At 56.0% G+C, this 25792-nt stretch overlaps 1 protein-coding gene across 5 annotated transcripts; it reads right to left on the bottom strand.

Annotated features, from left to right (window-relative positions):
- Positions 1-312: 312 nt before the first annotated feature.
- On the bottom strand, positions 313-24141 carry SURF6 (surfeit 6). Of its 5 annotated transcripts, none has more exons than XM_058302682.2 (9): positions 20224-24141; positions 18628-18872; positions 18312-18483; positions 16600-16803; positions 10609-10694; positions 9693-9896; positions 6133-9553; positions 5553-5921; positions 313-5271 (listed from the first exon to the last, which is right to left on the bottom strand). In XM_058302682.2, exons 3-7 carry the CDS (start codon positions 18403-18405, stop codon positions 9074-9076), a joined length of 1068 nt encoding a protein of 355 aa, XP_058158665.1. In that variant the 5' UTR covers positions 18406-18483; positions 18628-18872; positions 20224-24141; the 3' UTR covers positions 313-5271; positions 5553-5921; positions 6133-9073. The 5 variants fall into 5 exon arrangements, with proteins under 5 accessions (XP_058158665.1, XP_058158663.1, XP_058158660.1 ...); XM_058302680.2 differs by lacking the exon at positions 18312-18483 and having other exon boundaries at positions 313-2051; positions 5146-5271; positions 5553-9553; positions 20224-20267; positions 20886-20960; XM_058302677.2 differs by lacking the exon at positions 18312-18483 and having other exon boundaries at positions 20224-20267; positions 20886-20960.
- Between the last annotated feature and the right edge of the window lie 1651 nt (positions 24142-25792).

The raw sequence follows: 25792 nt of genomic DNA, 5'->3' as shown, positions 1-25792 counted from the left end.
AACACGGCATCAGAGTTTCAGCAAGGAACTATTAGGGCTTCACTTTTGATCCCTTTCAAAAGAGCTTGAGCCTGTCAGCACATTAATTACTCCCTATAATAGTAGTCAATTAGAACAAAATAAGTAGGAATACTTAAAATCTAGTGAGAAAAAATGTACCTGGAAGTCTACGTTGAAGCTTTGAAGAAAGCAGAAAGTTGAGCTTTTTGAGCTTCCTGTCAGTCGGGACAAAAGAGGGAAGCAGCTCAGGGCCATACATCTTATCCCATCAAATGAAGACTATAAATTCATTTGAGGAGGAAAATCTTTCTTTGTTTTCTTTTTGTCTTTATTTATTTAATTTTTAATGTTACATTCAAAAAATATGAGGTCCCCATAAACCCCCCCACCCCCCTCACCCCACTCCTCCCACAACAACCTCCTCCAAAATCATGGGACATTCATTGTACTTGGTGAATACATCTATGAGCACTGCTGCACCACATGGTCAATGGTCCACATTATAGTTTATGCTCTCCCCCAGTCCACCCAGTGGGGCTATGGGAGGACATACAATGTCCAGTAACTGTCCCCACAGCACCACCCAGGACAACTCCAAGTCCTGAAAATGCCCCACATCACATCTCTTCCTCCCACTCCCTACCCCCAGCAGCCACCATGGCCACTTTCTCCACACCAATGCTACATTTACTTCCATTACTAATCACAATAGTTCCAGAATAGAATATCAGTAAGTCCACTCCAATCCATACTTCACTCCTCCATTCTGTGGACCCTGGGATGGTTATGTCCACTCCACCTCTGTATCAAGAGGGGGCTTAGATTCCACTTGGATGCTGGATGCAATTCTCCTGCCTTCAGCTGTAGGCACTCTTGGCTCCCTGGTGTGGTGGTTGACCTTCTTCACCTCCATGTTACCTGAGTGGGGTAAGTCCAATAAACCAGAGGGTAGGAGCTGCAAGTCTGTTGAGGCTCAGGGCCTGGCTATCACATGGACAGTCCAGAGATTCAGGTCCCCTGAGTATACACTAAACCCCAGCACCAACTACAGTTCCAATAAAAGTAATAGGAGAGGCTTGTGGACAAAGATCACATCTGAGTCCAGCTCCATCACACAGAAACACAAACTCCAAAGTAGGGCCAACTGACATGGCACTGAACTCCACCTGCCATGACCATAGAACCTGTGGGTCTCTGTAGCCCTCAGAAGAACCAATACCTGGGGATGTATCTACTTTGGCTGTCTCTGGAAAATCTTTCTTGATGCTGAAATTTTGGAGGAAGATGCTCAACACTTGGTGTGGGGATGAGGTATAAACATGACTAAACTGGTAGAATCTGCCACATGCCACGGCCCTCCCTTTTTCCCCGGGCCCTCTGAGCGTCCCCCAGCCGGCCTCCGCAGGCCTTTTCTGGGAAGGGCACGCTGGTGAGGGCCTGGAAAACTGGACATTTTCCTCGCTCGAGCTCAGGAGGAGGACACCCTGCCTCTACCCGACCCCCGTCTTCTCGGATGCCTACCCTCCCCGCTCGGTGGGGGGAGGTCATGTGGACAATTCCCAAGATGCCAGTTTCCAGGCATGCCCTTGGCCACCCACTCAATTCGGGCCACATCCTGTCAACAAGGCCGTAAACCCTTCCGGGACCGACTCTGCCAGGCCCGGCTAAGGTGGGTGGGGTCCAGCCCTTGGCCGGGCGGGAGACGGGAGGGTCCCAGCCACGGCGCGGTAAGTCTGACTCCCGGCGCGTGGCCCTGCTGCGAGCCCGGCTCTGGGTTCCAGTCCCTGTTCCCTGGCTTTCCAGCTGGGGACTTTGGCAAGTCCCTCAGCCTCCCTGTGCCGCACTGTCCCCGTCTGTGAAATGAGGCTAGGCCAGGACCTAAGACCTCCACGTGCAGAGGCCGGGGCTGGGGCTCAGGGACACGAGGAGACAGAGCACATGAGGTTCCAGGGGCAGAGGAGGCAGGAGGGAGCGCGACAGTGAGACGGGCGGAGGGTGAAGTAATGCTCCTGGTGGGAAGTGACGATGGCTGCTCAGCACCGACAGGCACACTGCAAAGGGGATACCAGCAGAACGTTTAATGCAAACTAGAGGGTTGTAAGACTGAAAAATAAAAGCAAAAAAGAATTAAGACGAAGAATAGAGACGCAGCAGACTCGGGGGCGGGAGGAAGGCTCCTCCTCTTTCTCTGGCCCAGGCTGGAGCAGGGGCGCTGGGGCCTTGCAGGGCAGGGCCGGCTCGAGCTCGTCACTGACTCCCCAGAACAGGGTGCTGGAGCCCGGGCCGGCTCTGGGCCGGCTCCTGCCTGGCCCTGGTCTTGCTTCCTGCAGCTGGGAAGTCGGCTCCAAGTCCGCAGCCCTTCCTAGAACTGGCGCCAGATTCAGGGTGGCCTCGAGAAGTGGCCACGGAGTTGGCTCCAGCTCCAGGGCTGGCCCCAAAACTGGCCCAAAGCCAGAGGCGGAGGGGGTCCAGCTGGACAGGGGGGCTCCACCTGGAGGGGGTCCAGCTGGACAGGGGGGCTCCGCCCGGAGGGGGTTCTGCCCGGTGCTGCAGTTGGAGCAGGAGCCAAGCTGGTCACGCAGCGGCGCTGGGGCTGGCAGAGCAGAGCCCCTCCAGGGGCCTTGTCATAGGCAGAAAATATCCCCCAGCCTGTCAGATGACCGAGACCAAACCCACCTACCCAAATCGGGGAGCCTCCAGGACCGAGGTCTACCAGATGGCTCTCCTGGGGCTCCACTCGTGTTTGGCCCAGCAGTGGCCCTGGAGGGGCTGCCCTGGGCCTCCCCCAAGCCCCCCTCAGGCTCGCAGGCCCCACCCCAGTCCTCCCCACCCCTGGCTTGGCCTGCACGACTCCAGAAGCTCAAGCAGGACACGGACAGATGGGCCCTGCCGGCAGCTGTGAGCCCACAAGGCCCCTCTCCAGGCAGCCCTCAGGGCCAGAGGCGGGGCGTGCTCGGGTGAAAGACGGCCCCTCGGGGGTGGCCCCTGCCCGCTCCGAGGGGCCCGCACCCCAGCCCAGCTCCCTTTGCTCCTTTGCTCCTGGGGGAAGCCCCCAGACCTTGGCCCTAGTGGAAATCATCTGCTGTGGGGACGGGGTTCAGCCCAGCCCCTCCCAGCCACAGCCCCCCAAACGCTCCTGTGGTCTGTGGAGTGGGGTGCCTCTACCTGACCCACAGCCCACTCACATTTCCATTGGGCCCAGGGCTCCGCCATCCCCTTCAGCCACTAGAAGACACCTCCACAGCTGGAGGGGCCACGAGGGCCCCCGTCTAACGCGCTGTGCCCCCTCCCCGCTCGGGAGGTCTCTGGTCACCATCTGATGCCCTGACTAGAATGGAAGCCCAGGCAGCAGGGAGCTTTCTGATTTGTTCACTGTGTTGCTCACAGCCTGAGATGTGCCTGCACACAGTAGGTGCCCAATAAATATCTGTTGATTGCACGGACCTGACCAGAACCTGCCAAATACCTGTGTGCCCCGGGGGCCAGGCCAGACCCCGGGAGTGGGGTCTCACTGCTCCAGGCACAGGGGCCCCCTGGGTAGAATGTCAGGTCCCCCGCCCGGAAGGCAGGATGACTTTGTCCCGTCTACAGGGCCAGTAAGGGCGGGGCGGACACTTGGCCCCGGGCAGGAGGTGTGGGGGTGACCAGTCGGCCGCCCCTGGGGACCACGGGGCAGGTGCCCAGCCCCTCGCCGACCCTGCGTGGGGTTCCGCAGACGGTGCCACCAGCGGCCATCCCTCAGTGGCGCCCCCACCCGATGCTCTGCACCCCAGCTCAGGCCGGGCCTGCATGCTTAGGGGTGGGGGGCGAGCTAGCAGTGGGACGGGTGGGAAGGACGGAGGGGCAGGCGGCTCCGCCCAGCGCGGGCCTTCCCACCTGCTGTGCGTCCTGGTGGGGGGACTGCTTTTCAACCACGGGTACCTGGGGGCTCAGAGGAGCTGACCCCAAGGTCGCCTCCCAGCAGAGAAGGGCCCTGCCATGGCCACCTGCACCCAGCGGGCGGGGGCCCCTTGCTCTCCCCACACGCACCCCATCTGCCCCCCGGAGGTCCCTGGGCTGAGCGGCAGGGGTGGGCGGCTCCTCCTGGCCGGCCCTGGGGTCAGCCTGGAGGGGCAGGGGCAGGTGTGGGGTGACCCCAGTGGCCCACGGCCTCCTTTCCCTTCTGCGCAGAGGCTGTGGGACTCACATGGGTGAACCAGGAGCCCCTTTACCATGACAAGTTTGGGGTGCGCTGTGAAATGTGACGTTGCTGGGTCTCCATGGGGGTTTCCCCTGGCACCCCCTTTTCCCTGCCCTGGTCTTAGGAGGCACCGAGCCCACCACTGGGCAGCCTGGCCGAGTCCACCAGCCAAGGTCCCCCTGGGCTCCGCGGCCCCCGCTCCCCTGCCCTGTCCAGGGAAGAGGGCGGCTGGCACGGAGGGGAGGGGCCCGGGGCCTGGTAGCGCCATTGGCCTCTGAGCAGCGCGGGGAGCACCTGGGGGACCCCAGCCTCGCCAGGGTCGCCCCCTTGCAGTCAAGGCTGCAGCGAAGGCCGGGGTCCTGCCCCGGCACCGGGGAGTGGGCGCTCAGAGGGGCCAGGGAGGGGTGTGCCTGACGGCTGGGACCCACCCTCAGGCCTGCTCCTGAGCCCTGGGCCTGACCCGGGCCCCTGGGTGGGCTCAGGGCTGCTGCTCACCCGACAGGGCTTCAGCTGCGCCCCTGCGCCTCCCTGCACCCCCCTGCCCGGCCACCTTGAGCCCCAGCCTGCAGCTGACAGCAGAGGGGACATGAGGGGACGTCTGGGCTGCAGGGAGAATCACCTTCAACAGGAGCTAACCCCGGGTCCCCGGCACCCCATGGTCCCCTGGGGGCCGCCACTGCCCTGGCCCCGACTACGAAGCCCAGCACACGCCGGCCGGCCTGGGGCCGAGTTCCAGTCTCTCTCGCTACAGCAGCCCGCCTGTGTGCCGGGGCCCGGGCATCTTTGTCTTTGACAATAGGGACGAGTGTCTGGTGGGTCGTGTTCCCCAGATGTCAGCTCCGGGACAGGGAGCAGCGGCTCCGCAGCCCTGAGGGCTCTGCGCGCCCCTTCCCTCTGCGGGGACGACGCCCCTTGGGGTTCCCGACCCGGGAAGGCTGCTGACATCACGCTGTGGTTTCACTGACCAGTGTCCACCTTTGCATCTGAAACACACTCTTCAGTTTTGTGTCGGAAAGTGAGTTTTCAAGATCGCTCTGGCTATTCTGAGTCCCTTGCATTTCCATGTCATTTTTGGATTAGTGCATCAATTTCTGAAAAGAAAAAAAAAGCCACTGGGATTTTGGATTGGAACTGTATATCAACTTGGGGAAAATTACACGTTAACAATATGACGTCTCCACTCCATGAACGTGGGAGATTTTTTTTCAAGGTTTTCTTTCATTTTCCTTGTCAATTTTTGTAGTTTTCCATGTTTAGCAGTTCTTCTACTAAATTTCTTATGTTTCATTAACTTAATGCTATTCTACAACAAAATGTTTTACTTTCCTCCTCAGATTGTTGTTAGCATATAGAAAAAGTTGATTTTGTGTACCTTGTACCCCACAGCCGTGCTGAGCCCGTGTCCTGGTTTTGAATGCTTTTTTGCTGTTGGCTCTGGGTCTCCACACCCAAGTTCACGTCCTTCGTGGGTAGTTCTCTACCTTCCTTTCCGACCCGGAGGCCTGTATTTCATTTTCTTCTTAACTACCAGGCCAGAAGCCCCGGACCCAGCTGGAGAGGACTGGTGCAAGCGGACACTGCCCTGCTGTCCCGAGGGGCCGCTCAGACCACGACCATGCAGGGCCCCGCGGCTGTGGCCTTTCCAGAAGCCTCCGTCAGGCCGCAGGACCCCCGCCCATCCCTGGGTCCTTGGCGTTCTTATCACAGAGGGCTGTGGATTTTGTCAACTGCTTTTCTGCACCTGTTGAAAACCAGCTTTAGAGCCATTAAAAAAAAACCCCGTCCTTCTCTCCCCGCCTCTCTCGCACACACACAACCTCCCTGAAAGCAAACAGGACTTCAAGTGGCAAAGACGTGCTGAACGACGTCCAGATGGCCGCCTCCTGGACCAGCCGCCCCTGCTCCTGGCTGCCGTGTGCCTGCGGCCACCCCTCCCGGGTGGCCCCGCTTACCTGTGACACGCACACACCGCAACGCTCCTCCCCTTCCTTTAGAAATGCGGTTTGAAGCAAACCGACTCTGGAACCACAGGTGGACTCAAGCTCAGTTCCAGCAAAACAGCTTCTGGTACCAGGAGGGAGGGGTGCTGCAAATACCAAAAATGTGGCACCAGCTTTGGAGAGGGGTAGCGAGTAGCGGCTGGAGGCCTCGCTGGCTTTGGAGAGGTAGTGAGGTGGAAACACTGACGCTGGCGGTGCTTCTGATGAGGCCTTAAGACAATGTGTTCTTGGAAACCGGGGGAAAGGTGACCCTTGATTTAAGGTGACAGAGAACTTGGCAAATTCGAGTTGATGTTGGATGGAAGGCAGAATGTGAGCACTGAACTTGGATATTTAGTTGAGATTTCCAGCCAAGTGTCCAAGTGCAGCCTGGCTTTTCCTTGCTGCTTGTAGTAAAATGCAAGAGGAAAGGGATAAGCTAACTCCAGGGCACAGGAAACCAGAAATAGATGGCTGGGAAGACTTGGAGTTTCTGGAAAGTGAGTCCCCAGAGAATGGGGCCCCATGTGAAGATACAGCTGAGCACAGAACTAGTCAGCAGTTTCCGTGGAGGTGGTGTTTAGAAAGGCACTTAGTTACCTAAGGTTCGTAGGAAGTTATTTTGTCTGATGGTTTGGACCCACGCACGACATGCAAAACTTACATGGTTTTTGGCAAGATCTTTATGAAGAAAACCACTGTCAGCTCAAAGTAAAAGGAACAGAGAAGGGACACACTGAAGGAAAAACCACTTACGTGGCAGACCCTGGAAGCTGAGGTCTGAAGACAGCTTCTCGGGCTAGGAGAGCAGGCTCACCTCGATCTGTGGAACAGGCGAGTCGGCCCCAGGGCTTGGAGAGGGTGTGCCTTCCGCCCCGTTGTTCAGGAAGGGTGCTGGCACCCCAATGCCTGGAGAGGATGGAGCCTGGGCCTCGGGGCTGGGGGAAAGCGTGGCCTCTGAGCAAGCACTTGGGAAGGGCAGGGCTGCGGCTCCACGATGCCTAGAGGACCAACCGTTGTCCCGCAGGTGACTCAGGCCTTGGAGCCGGCCCTGCTGGTCTCAGCATCGCTCGGGACCTCCACGCCGTTTTCCTGCCCTTTTCTCCCCATGGGAACGGGAGTGTTTATCCTACGCTGTCTCTCCCGTCAATGGAGGCAGGCCACTCCTCCAGGGCTCCTGGGTCCACAGCGGGGAACGGCGCCCAGGACAGACCACACACCCACACGGGGTTCTGATGAGTGTTGTAGTTTGCTAAATGCTGCCAGGGCAATATACCGAAATGGGTTGACTTTTACAACGGGGATTAACTCAGAACCTCACAGTTCTGAGGCTGAGAAGCGTCCCACTCAAGGCATCGGGGGGGCTCTCCCTGCAGACACGGCTGCTGGCGGGCGACCCTAGCCTGTCACGCGGCAAGGCACAGCGATTCTGCCGGGCTCTGCTGCTTTCTGGAGCTCCTTCCACGGCTTCTCCCTTCCGGGTTCCAGAGATTTCCGCTTTTGCTGCCGTGGCTCTCGCTCAGCTCCGGTGGGCTCCTCTGAGCTCCCGAGTCTTCTCTCTCCATCTCCTCCCACTGATAAAGGACTCTGGAAGAGGGTGGAGACCCACGTGGGCCAGGCCTACTGAAGGAACCCACCGGGCCCTCGGCTGAAGTGCCTGCCCCAGAGGGCCCCGCCTGCCGGTTCCCTCCCGCAGGCCAGGTCTAAAGACAGGATCTTCCGGGTCCAGTCTCGCATTACCCCAGCGAGGCTCTGCGCGCTACCCCAGCGAGGCTCTGCACCGAGCCTTGTTTCTGAAATGGCTTCAGGCTCCTGGAGCACAATGGAACGAACGTATTCTGCATACAGAGGCGCCTGCCTTCATCTGGAGTCCAGAGGGTGGAAGGTGACTTGAATGTACCCAGAAAAAGCGTCCTTAAACCACCCCCTCCTGAGAGTGCACCCGCCATCTGTAGGGCCTGCCGGTGAGGCTAAGGCGTCCCACTCAGGCAGGGTGGGTCTTAATCCTGTTATTGGGGTCTTTTATAAGCAGAATGAAAATTCAACAGAAAGCCAGGGAAGCAAGAACCCAAAATCAACAAACCTTGGCAGAGAAAGGAGACCCGCGGGCGCCTCCAGGTGCCTCGCCACGCGGCAGAGGCGGCAGGCTGGCTGGCACCAGCCCAGAACGCCACAGTCTTAGGGAGAAAGCGTCACCTTGGTGATGCCCTGACGTGGACATTTTCCTGCCTAAAAACTCAGAGCCAGCACATCCCCATTATTTAAGACGAACCATTTTTTTTTTTTAGGTTTATTTATTTCTAATCCTAATCTTGTTTCTAGAATAAATTTTGAACCAAATAGCTATTTAGAACCATAACTCCAGGTTAGAAAATTTCCTCGGCACGTCAGTGACCCGCTTTACAGAATGAATTATCCTCCACACCCAAGGTGGGCTCCAGCCCTCACCCAGGCCAGGCCAGCTGGGCAGGGCCACCTTTGCTGAAGCCCCAGGGAGTCCTAGGGGAGCTGGGTCCCTCCACGGGAGTTCTGGATCCCCACAGCGTCAGCAAAGTCCACTCCTGTGACCCCGTGTACACGGGCGAGGGAGAAGCTGCACCCCCAACTCGGGATCCCCAGTGCTGGCCCCCTCCCCAGCCCTGCCAGCTCCGGGGTCTTTCCTGCCTGTGGGGAGCCTGAGCCGGGCCTGGCTCGCCATCCCTGGGTCTCAGGGACAACGGGGAGAGGACGCTCACGGCACATGTGAACACACTGCGCCCTCATGGTAAGCTCGTGAGTCAAGGACGATGGCACCCAGGCCGGGGACTCGAGGACGCCCCCCCCCAGGTCAGGCAGCCGGGGGACCACCGCATGCCCGAGGACGGAGAGGGCGGCACGGGCGGGAAGCACGGGGCTGGCGGGGCGTGCGGGGACCTCAGGCGAGGCCGGCCCGCTCCAGGTCCTGGGGCAGGATGCGGCCCTTCTTGCGGGCCTTCTCCATCCGCCGCTCGGCCCTGGCCGCCTTCTTCCTGCGCAGGTTCTGCCGCCGCTTGTCCTGGCGCTGCTGCATCTTCTCCACGACCTGCGCCGTGCGCTTCTCCCACTTGCGCTGCCGCTGTGCCCGCCGCTTCTCCTTGCGTCGCAGCGCTTCCTGCAGCAGGTGCTCATCGTCACGGATGCGCACGCCCTCGGCCTTGTACAGCAGGTTGGTCCACTGCATCTTGCGCTCGAGCTCCTGCGCCCGGCCCGCGTCCTGCTCCCGCAGCTCCTCCACCTGGCTCTGCCGCGCCTGCAGGCGCTCCAGCAGCTGCCGGTAGTTCTTGCCGGTCAGAGGCGTCAGGTTCCCCTTCACCTGCTGCCTCTTCTCCTTCTTCCGCTGGGCCGTGCTGGCCGCCGCCTCCACTCCCACCTCTACCTGGACAACACAGGGGCAGCCGCAGGCCATCAGCACCTGCCCTGGCCAACCCCTTCATCCTCCCCCGTCTTCCAGTTCCTCCCACTGTGCAGAGGTGGACGGGGGCCGAGGGGAAGCGCGGCCCCCAGCTTCCGCTCACCTTACTGAACAGCAGGCCCGCCGGTTCCTGTAGCTCCTTGCCAGGCTGCTCCGGGGGCGGCACGGCGGCCTCCGCCCCCTTCTGGGTGCCCGCAGCCTTCTCCCTGGCTCTCAGCTCCTTCCGCTTCCTCTTCTTCCGGTCCCGCTCCTGCTTCCTCCGCCGCCTTTTCTCCAGAGCGGCTGGAGACAGCTCCTTGGTGCTTCCCTGCCGGGGGAAGGGGGCCTTTGGTCACCGAGTCCCCAACTTCAGGACCCGTGTCGGCATGTGGCTAAAATGGTCCAGGTGAGGGGGCCCCAGGGAAGAGCCATGCGTCCCAGTCCCAGGCCCTGCACGGGCACGGAGGCCCTTCCGATGAGCTGGTAAGGGCAGCGCCGCCTGCCCCGTTTCAGGTAAGGGAGGTCAAGTCGCTTCGCCAAGGTGTCCAACCCAGGGGAAGGCCCGCAGCCAAGTCTGAGCGGCGGAGCGCCTCGTCTCGGCCTGTCCTCCTGGGACACATGAATTCGGTCTCCACTGCACTGTCTCCGCGGGGTCCCCCCCAACTCATGTAGATGAACACACGCACAGGAAGCCCAGCCTGGGGCGGGTGCTCAGCAAGGCCGAGGAGGAGGCCGAGCCTCCCCCCACGGCCCGTGAAGGAGGTGAGCCCCGTGGCACCGAACGGGCAGCGGAGGGCCAGGCCCCAGGGAGGGAGCGAGCAGCCCGCTGTCCTCCCGAGCAGAGCCTCTGACGAGCGCAGTGGCCGAGGGCCCTCCCGGCACCACACGTTGTCCTGGGAAGCCGGTCAGCCCGTGATGGTGCCAGCTGGCCACAGGCCAGCGCAGCTGAGCTGACCCTGCAGGAAACCAAAGCATCTTCTCCCCAGGCGGGCGGGGAAAGCACCAGCACCAGCCCCAGCGAGCGTCTTTGCGTCCCCTACCTGACCCCGGGCCTCCTGGATCTTCTCGCGCAGCCGCTGCCGCAGGACATCGAGGGCGAAAACAGAGTCGGCTGTGGCCAGGCGGTCTGTGGGGGCAGCAGACAGGGCTGAGCGGAGACCCTCTCCCCAGCCTCACCCCTCCTCCCTGGGCCCAGAACCTAGTCACACGCCCCCTTGCGGTCGCTCGTGGACCCGCAGGAGACATTCCAGTAACTTCTTCCTCAACTCCCCCCCTGCATGGGCCCTGGCAGGCGACATCCTGGAACGGGGGGAGGCCGGACAGGCACATCACTGCAGGTTGTTGGAGATTTGGACCCGAAGGGTATCGGGAACGAAAGAAAGAGAGAAGGGAGAAGGAAACAAAGAGAAAGAAAGAGCGAGAGAAAAAGAATGAGAGAGCTGGGATCGGGGGTCTGCGAGTAATAACTCCTCAGACAACTTTATTGTTTACAAGGGGCTCTATATTTACCCCAGTGTACGTGTCAAGAAGCAGGCATACTCACTTGACATAGGTGTGCAATGGACACAACCAATCCAATGTCCACAGAGAAAATGTGGAATGGGTGTGGGAACGGTAGCCATGGGGGCTGCTGGGTGTGGGGAACGGGAGGAAGAGATGAGATGTGGAGGCGTTTTCGGGACGTGGAGTTGTCCTGGATAGTGCTTCACGGACAATTACGGGACACTGTAGATCCCCCCAGGGCCCACTGGATGGAACGTGAGAGAGTCTGGGCTATGATGTGGACCATTGACTATGGGGTGCAGTGATGCTCAGAGATGAACTTACCAGGTGCAATGGATGTATCACGATGATGGGAGAGAGTGTTGCTGTGGGGGGAGTGGGGGGCGGGGGCGGTGGGGTTGAATGGGACCTCATATATTTTTTTTTATTGTAATTAAAAATAATAATAATAAATAAATATTAAAAAAAAAAAAAAAGAAGCAGGCATAAGTAGCCTACGTGCCAATAACAAACACATAGCCCACATGTCATCAAGCAGCAACATCAAGCAGCAACACATATTAACTATCAGCGTTACCCATAGTCTAAGGAATTTAAAAAAATCTTATCTCAAGGTACAAAGTCTAAGTGTTCTATTCACTACAAAAGATACATGCTCATCTTTTCCTTCAGCCTTTCACAGCTTCATCCCATTTGCCGGGAACTCTTAATTACCACATTCCTTAGGTTGCAAGCAAGCCATGGAGACAGCCCGTCTTTCCTGGGAGAGGCCACTGTGCCTCAGTTTCCAACACGGGTCAGTCAGGGACTGCCCCCTGGGCCCCAGGACGAGCCTGCCCGGCCTCCCCTCCCGAGCCCTGCACCACGGCTCTGCGTCTTCTCCCCAAGCCCGTCCAGGTCCTGCTTCTCCCAGCTGCAGCCGCACTCCGTTCCTGAACAGCTAACAGGCCAGCCTCGGGCTCCTGACCGACACTGGCCGCACATCTCGTGTCGCTGCACTTGGAAGACGTCGCACTGCCCCTCGCCCCTTCCCCATCTGCGCGCAGACGTACCATAAGAAACTCGTCGCTTTGCAGCTAGCGCAGACGATCGTCCTCAGGACTGCCATTGCTCCTCCTGCGCCGAGGACCCAGCTAAGCCCCGAATCAATGCCCATCTACGCGTTTCATACAGATCCTCACTATACCCGCAACAACTGGCGAGGTCAGCGGAGCCGGGCAGGCAACCCACGGGGGAAATCCCGGGGGAACCAGCTGCTGCCGTGTGGGTGCAGCCACCCCCTTGCTTAACTGCTGGGAACCTCCGTGGGAGTACGGGGACGCCGGGAAATTGCCAAACAGCACGTACTGCAGGAAGAGAAGGTGAGGAAACGCAGCAGAGAGGGCAGGCACGCCGCCGCAGCCGGAGGCCACACGTTACTGGGGCGGTGCAGTTAGCTCCAGCAGACTGTGCTGAGAAAGACAATGCGATGCGCTTTGGAGGGAATTACAACTATAAAGATACAGACTTCCGCTGCAGCTGTAGCGACAGGTCTCTCTGAACAAGTAGATAACATGGAGGAAGGCAGGGAGAAACCACCGGTTTTAAAATTAGGGGGCTGCGAGCAAACACAACCAGGGTCCAGGCGGCTTTATCTAGCAAAGGTTGGGATCCAAGCACACGGAACCCGCGGGAAGACGAGCACAGCGGTAACGATGCAGCAGCTGCTGAAGAAGAGCCCCCAGGTCCGCAGGTCTGAGCCCCGCAACGGAGGAACGCCGACCCCACGGACAGCATCCCGCTTGTGCGAAATGGGTGCCAGACGGGGCACCTGTTAACAAAATGAGACTGTTAGAGAATCTTCTGCTGGGAATTGACGGAATTAGGACAAACTTTTCGTCAACAGCCTGGGGATCCCAGCAACCCGGATGCTGCCGTCAGGGGACAGCAGGGCTGAGATCAGCCTCACCGTGGGCGAAGCAGGAAATCCCAGCAGAGTCACCACCAGTCCTGCCTGGAAGCAAAAACTACGTCATCTGCAGAAGGACACAGGTAAGAAACCACACGTGCTAGTTGGTTTATGAAAACCTTAAACCCTGAACAGCAATCTACCAATCCAGGGACCCGTGAAGACGGGTGACGCAGTGCTGGGGGCTCCACCAGAAACCAATGTCACAGGGCGAGCCCCCCCGCCGAGCCCCTCTTCTGATGGGGAGGCCAAGGCTGCCTACAGGTCCGAGCCCTACAAGACGACCGGAGGCCACGCGAGGAGCTCACTGTTCAGTGGCTGCCCCGTGACCACCAGAACACCCTGGGCATCAGCAGACACAGGAGTTGGACGCACCCTGATTTACAGCAACCCTGAAGAACATCAAGGGCAAGGGGTCACAGCAGATGGCTACGGGGCGTAAGGGCAAGACAGATACATCCAATTCTGGGGTGGGCGACTACCCCCCAGGGAATATGCACTGCACGTACCTCCCCTCCAAGAAAACTTGCTGGGGCTGAGGTTTGAGGGGCCACACTTGGCATACCACTGTTGGAGAGTTCTGCCTGCAGGTGCAGTGGTCCAAGCTGCTTCACGAGGTGGGCTAAGCGGGACCCAGCCATTCCACCCCCGCTGCACACACAATAACTCGGCTTGCCGGGCGGCCCTGGGAAATAACCACTACGACTGGTGGACTGGCAAAGGCACAAATCGTCCCTTCCAATGGCTCCGTATGGCCAGTGAAAAAGCCAGACGGCACTTGCAGAACGACAGCGGACTACCGAGAATTGGAGCTATTCCACTGATCCGCGCGGCAGTTACAAGAGAGCCCAAGCACTCAGTCAGTGAACTGCTGAAGCGGGAGCTGCGCAGGCCGCAGGTCTTGCACGTGTTTCCTTCGGCATTCCCTTAGCCTCCAGGGCACGCTGCTTTCACAAGGGGAGGCCAACAACGGACCTTCACCATTTCACCCCATGGATATTTACCTAGTCCCACCATCTGCCACGGGATGGTGGCCGGGATTTCAACAATTGTCTTGCCATCGGCTGCCACCTTATTTCATTACACTGATATTAGGTTAGCCTCTGATTCTCGTGCAGACTTAGAAACAGCTTTGGCTGATGTGCTTAGTGGGTTAAAAGATAAGAGGATGGGAAGTCAATCCCAACAAGATCTAGGGACCTGCAGGGGTAGCAGTAAAATTCCTGGGCATCACCTGGTCAGGTAAGACCATAACATTCCAGATAAAGTAACATAAAAACTTTATAACTACCTGATCCTACCACGTCTGAACAGCTCCATGTTTTCATAGGACTCCTAGGTGACTGGGGACACTAAGCCCAAGTCCTTGACCTTTACACACTCTCATAGAGCAAGGAAAAACCTGGGACTGGGGAGATAAGGAGCAAAAGGCACTCAGGCAAGTCGGGCGCCTGGCCTCACAGGCCAAGGCCTTTCGCTCTCTCCTGCTAGAAGTAACTAGAAGGACTGAAGGCATGAGTTGGGGTCTCTGGCAAAAACGACCCTCAGGCGCGATGCCCAGAGGATTGTGGTCACAGGCGTGGACGGGAGCAGAGGCTAAGCACCCCGTCAGCGAACAGCGGCTGCTGGCTGTCTACAAACCCCCAACAAGGTGCGTCTCTCGAGGGGCTCAGGCTGAACTGTTGGAGCCGCCTACCCACAAAAGGCCAGCCAGAGGGGCTGCTAAGCCAGCCAGAGGGGCTGCTAAGCCAGCCAGAGGGGCTGCTAAGCCAGCCGGGCAGGAGGCGCCCGGGCAGGCTCCAGGAACGACAGTCAGGCCTTCCGAGTCCCCCGGCCCTGCGTTATTCAAGGACCCGGGCGTCCCGGACCCGGGCGTCCCCCAGTCTCCCGCCTGCATCCCACCCACAGGGAGGAGGGAGCCCCCCAACTCCTGGCAGTGCTTGGTCTGCCAATGGTGCAGCAGAGGAAACACTCAAAACTGGGGAGTCATGGCCACACAGATGCAAACTGAGAGCCTCTGGCTGGACGCCAGTTTAGGACAGAGTAGCCAATGAGCTAAATTAAGGGCCCCTGATGGTAATTACTAGAGAAACACAGCCCCTTGCCCTCGGCACCGATAGCGGGCCTCATCTTACGGATGAATCAACAGAACAAAGATGACTGGCAAGTGATGGGATGACTGTTATGGGGTGCTACCCTAGGACCAGAGATATACTGTCGCCTCCAAGCCCAGCAGGCACCCCGGACAGTTTGTCATGTCCCTGCACATCAAAAACTTCCCTGCCCGGGAACCAAGAGGCGGACGCCTTAGCTCGCGCTCGTCTGATGGGAGCTACACCTGCTGCAGCAGCAGCCCTATGGCAACACAGAACGAGAAGCCTCAGAGCAGCTGCCCGGGGGTGCGTGGCTAAGGACTAGGCCTTCCCGTCAAACATGCCGGCCTGGATCACACCGTTCGCGGGCGTGGGCCTGTGCTTGGCTTTGGCCAGCAACGGCGCCTCGCAGCAGTGGGCATGCACTGAGCCAACGTGCCCTTACGGGACTGGCAAACGGTTTACACAGGACCCTCGCCCATCGGTGCCAGGAAATGCTACACGTTAACTGTGTGGATATTAACACGACCTTCACAGGTCTTTTCAGTACAGCAAGCTACACAACAAAACACCATCAAAGGGTTAAAGTGGCTGAGCAGTGTGTACAGGATACCCCATCGCACAGTGACCAAGCAATGCATTTTATCAGGCATGATGTACAACAACGCACTAAAGAACCAGACACTGATTGGCATTTTCACCTACCTATAACCCCACAGAGTGGGACTGACGGGTTGGGGGGCAGAGAAACAGCCTGCTGAAACAATAAATAAGGCACCATGCTGGAAAACCACATGTTGTGGGGCAGGACATCGGCATTACCTGACTCTTGTGCACTAGAGCAGACCCAGCTACCACAAGTGACAACTCTCCTCCTGAGTTATCGGCATTGCCACTTGGCACGGCCCCTAAAATGAAGGCATCTGCTACATCACCTGGCCACGCCCCCAGATGGATAGAAGCACGCTGCTGCCGAAGAGACCTGTGGCTCCACCAGCCCGGGAAGGCTCGGTGTCCTTCCCCTGCGGTGGCCACTGCCTCCAGCATGGCTCTGCTTCATCGTGCTGCAGGGCACCGTGCATCAGGCCGGGAACACGGAGCCCACCTTCCTGCTCTCATGAGGGCTGATGGTACACTACGTCAACGCAGGAAAGACAAGCCAGTAGGAGCAGTAACAGCCAGTGGTGTGGGCGGGGCCTAAAGACACAACTGGCTTCACGGCCTGCCCCTGGGGGTCGTGTGTGGTGCTGGAAGCTGCACCTCGCCCACTCAGCGAACGTCCCAGGCCTACGGCAGTAAGGCCCACTGCTATTTGCCTCCCCAGAGAACACCCAGGGCGCCCTTGGTCTGTTCCCTGCAGCTTTGCTCTTTGCAAAGTCTTGCGTGGTCACGGTGTGACCAAGGGTACCCATTTTTTGAGCAGAGGGGACTGCGCTTGCATCCCATCCCAGCCTCCATCCTGCCGCTGCGTCCGCACAGCCTCTCACCTGCAGGGGCCCTGCTGGAGCTGGACGCCTTCTCCTCTTTGGCTGCGGCTGGCTTCTTGGTCCCAGAAGTTGCCAGAGACAACTTCCCCAGTGACCTGGCCTTGTGCTCCACGGCCTTCTCTTCCTGCCCCTGGAATTTCTTCTGTGTTTTCTTCCTTTTCTTTTTTGGGGGCCCAGCAGCTTTTGAGTCTCGAGTCTTGCCAGCTGAAATACAAAACAAGCAAAGTTTGCCATCCCCACTACTGTGACTGGCAAGAGGCAGGAAGAAGCAAGAAGGTCTTGTCCCCAGAAAGATACAGAAAAAGGATCTATGCAGTTGCAGAGACACTTATTCCTGGAGATCAGCTCCACAAACGTCCCAGAGGGTAGACTGGCTGCACTGACCACAAATCGTAGAAACACCCACACATGCGACCCAGCAGCTCCACCTGGGAGAAATCATTCACCCACAGCGGGGCTTCGGGGATGGTGACCGTGATATTGCTGGGCTGAAAGACTGGGAAATACACACACTGGTCACTAGGAACAGATTACAGCAAGGCTGCACACCAAGCTACTATGTAGCTCCCAAAAACAACAGTGGAGGCCTTCACTTAGTGAGTGGGAAATGTTTTTATTTCAAATGGAAAAGGTGGGTGTGCAGAGCACAAGATGCAACTTTTAACAAATATATACATAAAAAAGGTTAGTAAAGGGAAACACACTGAGTGAAAGAAACCAGACTAAAGGTACTACCTATCACTTGACTCCATCTAAACAAGAAGTAAATATAAACAAATACAAAAATGGAAACAGGATAGCAACTATAAATGGCAAAGGAAGTAGAGAGAGGATGAGAAGTCATTATTATGAGGTAGAGTTTTGGTTTTATTATTATTGGTATAATGAACACACTTGAATAACGATTAAAGTGACAAATGCACAACTTTGTGAATTCACTAAATACCATCGATCATACACTTTGGATGGACTGTATGCTTTATTAATGTTACTAATAAAGATGATTTAAAAAACAAAACAAAAAGGTAAGTAAAATACACTCCTAAGTTATAACTGGGGGATGAGAAAGCTCCTGTGAGTTTTCTAATTTTCCATGATGATCAAAGAGAGAAATCTATTCCTTCTCTGGCAGTTCTACGCCGAGCCCTACTGCTCTTCCCTCTTCCCGGGCCAGGTCCCAGGTGCAAGGCCCAGCTCTCCGCAGGCCTGAGCTCCTGTCTTTCACCACTCTGTATGTACATCTACTTCCTGGGGGTAACCCCTCTCATTAAACCCCACTGGCAAGCACCTTCTTTCTTTTCCCCAGCAGTGACAGACGCACATCAAGAGCTGAAAAGCTATTTTTTACTGGTTCGTCACTCCTGTCACCAAGCCCACAGCGGAGAACACATTCTACAAGGACCACGTCCCCAGATCCTGACAATGGGCCCTGCCCAGGACTCTCAGGAGAGAAGCTTCCGGCTGATACCCACACGTAAGTGAAAATGGGAGTAACTTTCAACAGCTATCACCTATTGTTTTCTTCTGATATCAGAAGCCTTTCCACGTTTAATCCGCTGGAAGGCTACTCCGGGGCTCGGTGTGTGGGGTAAACCCCGACCTCGGGGGCGGGGGAAGGGAGGCCTTGCAGGCCGCGGGGTGCGCGCGGGGAACCCTCCCACGCGCTGCTCGTCCCAGGGCCTCCTGCGATCCCCGCGCGGCCCGCGCCTCACCCCACGTGCGCTCCCGCGGCTCGGCGCTGGGCGGGGCGCAGATCTTCCGGGCCAGGTTCTGCAGGTAGGCGTCCTTGGCGAGCAGCGAAGCCATGGCCCGAGGCTCGCGGGTGCGGGTCGGCTCCCCGGGGGTCGGCCCGAGCGGCGCGCGCACGGGGCTCACTCGGGGGTCCTGTTCAGGCAGGACCGGGTGTCAGGGGAAGGGGACCGGGGAGGAGGGTCCGCGCGCCCGCCGCCCCGCCACCAAAGGTGCCCCCACGCCGCGGGTCCCCAGGGCTGCTCCCACCCCGTCGCCCCGGCGGCGCGAGACCCTCACCTTCTCCCCGCGGCAGCGAGCGCCGCGCTCTCCTCGCCGGAAATGACGTCAGCCGGCGCGCCCGCGGAGCGCCGAGCCGCCCGCCCGCGGCGCTCGATTGGCCAGGCCTGGGTGCGCCCGGAAGAGGGCGCCGGGGAAGAGCGAGTCTTGGTGGGCTGGGGGCGCCTCCGCCCCGCTGGTCCTGGGCCCCGGAGACTCGGAGCTGCCCTCGTCCGGGCGGGGTGAACGTAAACGTCAGCCTGAGGCTACAGCAGGGAACAAAACGGACACCCCGCGTGGGTCCCCTCAAGCCTCTTTATGTTTCGGGGGCGTTGACTGGTGACAGATCCCGGAAGCGGCCGTGAGGGGCGGGGGCGCGGGGTGGTGAGGGAAAGCCCCCTGGGAAGGCGCCTTTCGCTCTGGAAAGTAGCGTCACGGACTAAACTTCTTGAAACAGGGCTTGTCCTTCATCATACCCGGGAAAAGGGAAGAGTGTCCACCAGCCCGGGCCGGGACCACCGCCCCAGTTCCTTCAAGTCCACGGGACGGGCCTGTTACTCAACTAGCGTCCCCTGGGGGTTGCCTTGCGGTCAGAGGGAAGGAGGGGACTTGTGGGGAAGGGGATGCTGCGGTCACAAGTGACACCTACAAAAAGCTATTGTAAGAAGCTACCGCTGAGGTAGGATGCACGTGAAACATTAAGAATTTAGCTTTGGAAAAGCTGTAACTGTAGAGTGGGGGAGAGTTAGTGATATTTGGACTAAGATGATACAAATGAAGAGGTAGAAACTGGTCAGATTTGAAAGATTTTAAGAATAAGCTTATTATAATAAAATATTACCATACCAGGAAGAGTAAAGGGATTGCATTGATTTTATTTTTGGATAATCTTCTCAAAATGGTACCAGGGCAATAAACTGTTATTTGGTAGAGAGATGAAAGCAGGCACTGCTATCTACAAGGGAAGAACAGCTGAGGCGTCTGGAGGTGAAACTACTTTGATAAATCTACGTGTTGTGAATCTAGGGAAAGTGGACACCTAAGTTAAGCCTGTCCTAAAAATGTGCTGGGAGAACGTGAACTTCCAAAGAAAAAGAAAATGAAGATTCCTGGACCAAAGAAGAAATTGAGGAAGTAGAGGGAAGAGGAAGAAGGGAGGGTCTTGACAGCCTCGGTCAGGCCACAGCTTTCCAGCAAGCCCAAATGAAGGACAGAAAAGACGGGAACCAGCTCAGGGTATTTCAGGGATAATAACCTTAGTGATTAAAATTAATATTATGTAAATACCATTCACATAAAAAATCTTAAGAGTACACTATTCAGGTAGAGACTGTAGATTACTTTTAGAACTTTTAAGTGTAAAGCTTGATACCCAATAGTTTTTTTAAGTATAAAATAGTTCAAAGGAAACTGAAAAATAATTTTAAATACCATGTTTCTATCTTAGAGTAATAAAAATCAAGATTTACTAATAACCATTAATCCTGAAAACAACTAATTTTAATAAGACTAAGAACACATAATACTATTATAGTAATACTACTGTCACCCCAAGAAGAAAGGTAGATATTTAAAAGATTTTTAAAAAAATAAAATAGGAGAGCAGATGTAACTCACATGGATGAGTGCTTGCTTTCCATGTACGAGTTCCCAGGTTCCTCCTAGAAACAAAAATCAACAAACAAAACGAAAGTAAAAAACCACTTGCAGGAGCCAATGTAGCTCAGTCACTGAGTGCCAGCTGCCCACATACAAGGTCCCCTGTTCAATCCCTGGCCCTGGTGATGAACATAGGATGACCAAATAACCTGAAATTACCTTGTTTCTCTTCCTGTTGCTAGGATACAAAGAAAAGAATTGTATGTAAATCAGAAGGTAATAAGATGCAACCCTCTCTTTGTGTCAAATTCTGCTTTTGGTGGTCAAAAATACCCTGTTGAAGCAATAAAGTATGAAAACCAGCTTCAACTGGTTGGCCAAACCTGCGCAGAAGCAGCCCCTTGCTGTCCTCACTTCAACTTGCTTAATTAACATAGTAAAATTCCCACCCAGGGGTGGAGTTGTCCACTCCTTTCTTGATCATGCAACGTATATGCAAGTATAATTTCCTGAACATACTAATCGTACAATTATATAACCAGCTACGTGTGTTCATCCATATGCATAAAAACTAAGCATAATCAAAGCAAATGCTAAGTAGTAATGGGTATTTAAGCAAGAGTGAAACTGCCGAATGGGGAGTCAGGTCTGAGCCACTTAGACTGACGGTGGCTCCTTACCTCTGCAGACGTAATAAATGTGAGTTTGCCTAACTCTCATGTTAAAGTTTTCTTCATCTGGTTATCCATAAAGGCCCTGCCTGGAGGCCTAACACCGGTACCTAAGATAAATAAATGAAAAGAAAATACAATAAAATGAAAAAAAAAAACAGAGAAAAAAGATTTGAGAAGTTCATTATAAAAGCTTTATTCATATCTGATTGATTTACATGAATACGTTTGAAATGTTTAATCTTTACAACAAAAACTTCATAAAACTGTGGGAAATGTTGAGTGATTTATTGTTATTAAATGTTAAGCTTTTCAAGAGAAAAAATTAATTTTCTTCTCCAACCTCTGTCAGGTGCTAATTCATGAAACTCTCCCCCCTGCTGTAGCTAGACCCTCCCCCAGCTTCTATATACCACACTAAGCCATCAGGTAACATGTCCTTCCAGACACTAATTTTTTTTCCTTAAGGCAGTACCAGGGATTGAACCCAGACTTTGTACATGGGAAGCAGGTGCTCAGCCACTGAGCTCCATCCGCACCCCAGTGAGAGTTGGTCCTGCCATTTGTTTCCATCTTTGTTTTTAGGAGGTACAGGGGATTGAACTCCGCACCTCATATGTCGGACGCAGGCACTCCGCCACTGAGCTCCAGCCGCAACCCCAGGCACTAGGTTTGAAGCATGGATGCAAGAGACACTGAGGGAACAGGGTTGGGGATGACAGTCCTCCTGTGGCGTCCCAGTCCACGCCGCAAGTCTGGGCTGTTTCTCCTGCATCTCCAGCTCCACGTGGGCTGTGAGGCTCCACCGAGGTCTTCCCTAGGGCAGGAGGTGGTGGACGCCCCCAGAGCTGGCCCGGGGCACGGAGAGAATGCCCAGAGGTTCTGAGCTGTTGAGTTTGGAGTGTAGATCTTGCTTATGAGCCTATCTAATACTAGCCTATATCTTTAAGGAGAATTTGAATCAAACCAGGCCTGTCCTCTCTATAAACTTGGCCAATTAAAGACACAACTCAAAAAATCCAATTAAATTTTGCATGTCTCCTTGGCTGTCTGATTTGACACCATAAAATTCAAGAATCACCTATCTGGCCCTGTTCATCTTTTCTGGAATGCCTTAGCGTTTCTCTCTGTGTGTCATTTCGGAGATTCAGTTATTTCACTCAACAATAGTCATTCTTCCTTTGAGGCTCAAACTGCCCGTCATTAGCTCGCAGGCGTCCCCATTTGGTGGACTCCTGTGTCCTCTTGACTGACTCCGTGAACTTGGGCATTATCCTTGTGCTGTGGACAACGCAGTCTTCCAGGCTCGCCCTGTACTGCCCTGCCCACCTTGGCATGAGCCCTTCTTACACGCTCTGACCCCTTGGAGTGAAAGACACCGGAAAACAGTATCTGGGAGCTGGGGAGCTTCACAGAGGCCACTGCTTCTGGGCCGTTTCAGGGCTCAGAGCTAGAAAATTGTGTTTACTTGTTTATTTTTCTACTTTAAAAGGCAAGAATGTAGATTTGTGTTTCCAATTCAATTCTAAATGACAGAATGTTTCTACTCTGGAAAAACTACCACTGACCCCGTGAAACCAGCCAGGATGACTGGATTCCGGGGCTGCTCTAGCAGGGCAGAGACTGGAACTCGGCTCCGCGGCCGCGCAGGCCAGCGGCTTCAGGGGGCCCGGGGCGGGCCTGAGGGAAGCCGGGGTTGACCGCCGCAGTGGGCGGGCGAGTCCCGAGGTCAGCGAGGGACGTCCTGTGGCTCGCCGTTGGGTCCCCTGGTTCCGAACGTTTTCCCTGGCTGTTTGCAGCGCTCGGGCCTCCCGGAGGAGGCGGGAGATGGGGAATGGCTGGTTAGGGGCCTCCAGGGGCAGCTGTGGTGAGGACGGGTGGTCGGGGCGATGGAGATCTGAATAGCTGGGGGTGATGTTGCCTCCCCTGCACCCCCCGTTGTTGTCCCAGAGCAGGACTGTTTCCAGGTCATCAGGGCGGGGCGGAGGCCGGCGCCTCTGACATGTTGTCATCCTCTGATTGTACACCTTCTCCTCTTAGACGGAATGCCACGATACTTCAAAATACTTACTCGTTTCCTTTATTTAAAAATACAAGGAAGTGGACAGAGTCTCTCTTGGGGTTGATGGAAATGTTCTGGTAACTGACCGCCGTGGCCGGTGGGGAGCTGGGCAGTGGGCACACGGTGAGCAGCCCTGAACATTCCCTCTGAATGTGGTTAGAAGGGGAAGTGGAAGCCTGCCCACATGGCACTAGAGCCAAATCAAAGACCAGACCCACGGAACTGCACAAACCAACGGCGAGCCCAGGGTTCCACCATGGGCGGTGGGCAATAGTTCAACTAAAAACGCGCTCTCATCGGCTGTAACAAATGTGCCACACCACGCCACGGTTACTAGGAGGCTGGTGCAAGGGAACCCTGTATTTTATGCATGCTTGTTCCATGAACCCACAACTTCTCTAATGAAAAAAAATAAAAAATAGGGAAGCAAATGTGGCTCAACGGATAGAGCGTCCGCCTACCACATGGGAGGTCCAGGGTTCAAACCCAGGGCTTCCTGACCCATGTGGTGAGCTGGCCCACGCGCAGTGCTAATGAGCGCAAGGAGTGCCCTGCCACTCGGGGTATCCCCTGCATAGAGGAGCCCCACGCCCAAGGAGTGTGCCACATAAGGAGAGCCGCCCAGCGCGAAACAAAGTGCAGCCTGCCCAGGAATGGCGTTGCACACACGGAGAGCTGACACAGCAAGATGATGCAGCAAAAAGAAACACAGATTCCCAGTGCCGCTGATAAGGATAGAAGCAGTCACAGAAGAACACACAGCGAATGGACACAGAGAGCAGACAACTGGGAGGGGGGGCAGGGAAGGGGAAAAAAACACATAAAAAATAAATCTTTAAAAAAAAGAAAATAAACTACCCATACTAACGTGAACAGTTAAACTGAACAAATTCAGGATTTTCCAAGCCCCGTGACTGGAGCGTTCTGGGCGCCTGGTCTCCCTCTTCCTGAACTTGTCCTCCGCGTAACTGCTTTTGTTCCACGGACCCCTCTGCCAGCCGGTGACAACCAGGCCCCCTCACTAAGTCCACACTCTACTGCGCATTATTTCATAAACACAGCACCCGGTGTTTTGGATTTCAGTGGACGCGCACGGACCCGCTGAGAGCCCCTGCTCCCAACCACGTCCCTTTCCCAGCCCTCCCGCCCCCGTGGCCCCGCCCCGCCACCGACCCCGCACTCCCGAGTCCACCCCGGCCCCCCTCCCCCAGCAGAAGCGGGCCCTCACCCCGGGCTCCCCGTCGCCCCGTCCCGGGCGCTGGGCCCGGAGCCCCGAGGCCACGCCGGCTCCTCAGCCCCGCACCCGGCCCTCAGCCCCGCACCCGGCCCTCAGCCAGTCCTGCTGGCTCTGCCTCCACCTCCCGCGGGGCGGCACCGCCCGCCCCGGCCGCCGTCCTGCCCCGCTCTGGGTCGGAGAGCACGGCCAGAAGCGAGGACTAAACAGAGCGACCGTTTGAAGTTCCTTTACGAATCCCCGAAAGAGAAAGACGACGTTTTTGTACTAATCCGTTCCGGCGGGGTGGGCCTCTGGGTGGCCGGGTCAGCGCGGCCGGCCAGCTGGGGTGGAGCCGGAGACGCAGAGAGGAGCGGGAAGAGAACAGGGCGGCTGCTGTGAGTTCTGCCGGGTGAGAGGGGACTCCAGGCTGCTTCAGCTGCGGGAAGCCAGCGGCGGCGCGGGAGACTGAGAGAAGAGGAGGGAAAAGGGCTGAGCCCCGGGAGGGCAGGTGGGAGTTTTCGCCCCGTGACCGGGCCCTGAGGAGGCTTCTCTGCTGAGGCCTCGGTTTGGACGTTTCAGAGCTTCAGAACTGTAAGCTTTTACCACGAATAAATCCCCTTTTATAAAAGCCACCCCACCCACCTGTTAGCTCGCAGGGGAAAAAAGTCAACCATTTCTGGTACTTTGCCTCAGCAGCCCTGTGGCAAGCTGTAGCGGTTTGATACGATTATGAATTCCAAAAGTAGATATTGGATTATGTTTGTAATCTGGTCTGTACCTGGGCCTGATTGAGTTATGATTGGGGTGTTGAGTCCCCACCACCGAGGGGCAGGGACTCACAGATAAAAGCATGGCGAAGGGCAGAGCTGAGGGCTTCTGACGTTGGAGTTTGATGCTGAAGACTTAAGTTGGAGCCCTAGGAAATAAGCACACAGAGGAAAGAGAAGCTAGCCCCAGGAAGAAGGGAAACTTGAATCCAGAGAAAAGCAAAACCCTGGAAGAGAGGGACCCAGGAAGCCTGAACCCTGGCAGACGTCGGCAGCCATCTTGCTCCAACATGTGGAAATAGACTTTAGTGAGGAAAGTAACTTATGCTTATGGCCTGGTATCTGTAAGCTCCTACCCCAGATAAATACCCTTTATAAAAACCAACCGATTTCTGGTATTTTGTATCAGCACCCCTTTGGCTGACTACTACATAAGCTAAGACCAAAATTGGTACCAGGAGAGTGGAGTTCATGCTGCTTGCAATTACCAAAAACGTTGGAAATGGGTAAAGGGAATTTTTTTGGGAGGATTTGTGAGTTGTTTGATAGAAAGGGCCTAGATTGTTAAGAGACTGTTTGTGGGAATGTGGCCTTAAAAGTTATTTCCAATGAGGACTTAGAAATGATGGCTGGAAAGAGAGCAATCCTTGCTTTATAGTGGCAGAGAATTTGGCAACATTATTCCTGATGTTAGATGGACGGCAGAATTTTAAAATAATGAGCTTGGACATTTAGCTGATGAGATTTCCAGAGTAAATGTGGAAAAGGCAGCCTGGCTTCTCCTTGCAGCTTATATAACAAAATGCAAGAGCAAAGAGATAAGCTGACGGCTGAATTGCTGGGTGCAAAGAAACCAGAGCCTGACTATTTG

This window comes from Dasypus novemcinctus, chromosome 8, assembly GCF_030445035.2.
Source record: "Dasypus novemcinctus isolate mDasNov1 chromosome 8, mDasNov1.1.hap2, whole genome shotgun sequence".
Classification (NCBI taxonomy): Eukaryota; Metazoa; Chordata; class Mammalia; order Cingulata; family Dasypodidae; genus Dasypus; species Dasypus novemcinctus.
The sequence above is the reverse complement of the archived record's forward strand: the minus strand, read 5'-3'. Positions and strand labels throughout refer to the sequence as shown.

Coding starts and splice junctions, on each gene's coding strand:
- SURF6 (XM_023585719.3), bottom strand. CDS start 20,246: ATGGAAAGCAAGCACTCATCCAT. Junction 18,873..20,223: donor GAAAGCAAGCACTCATCCAT/GTGAGTTACATC, acceptor TCCCTGCTGTAG/CCTCAGGCTGACGTTTACGT. Junction 16,804..18,627: donor CTCGCTGCCGCGGGGAGAAG/GTGAGGGTCTCG, acceptor TTTGTATTTCAG/CTGGCAAGACTCGAGACTCA.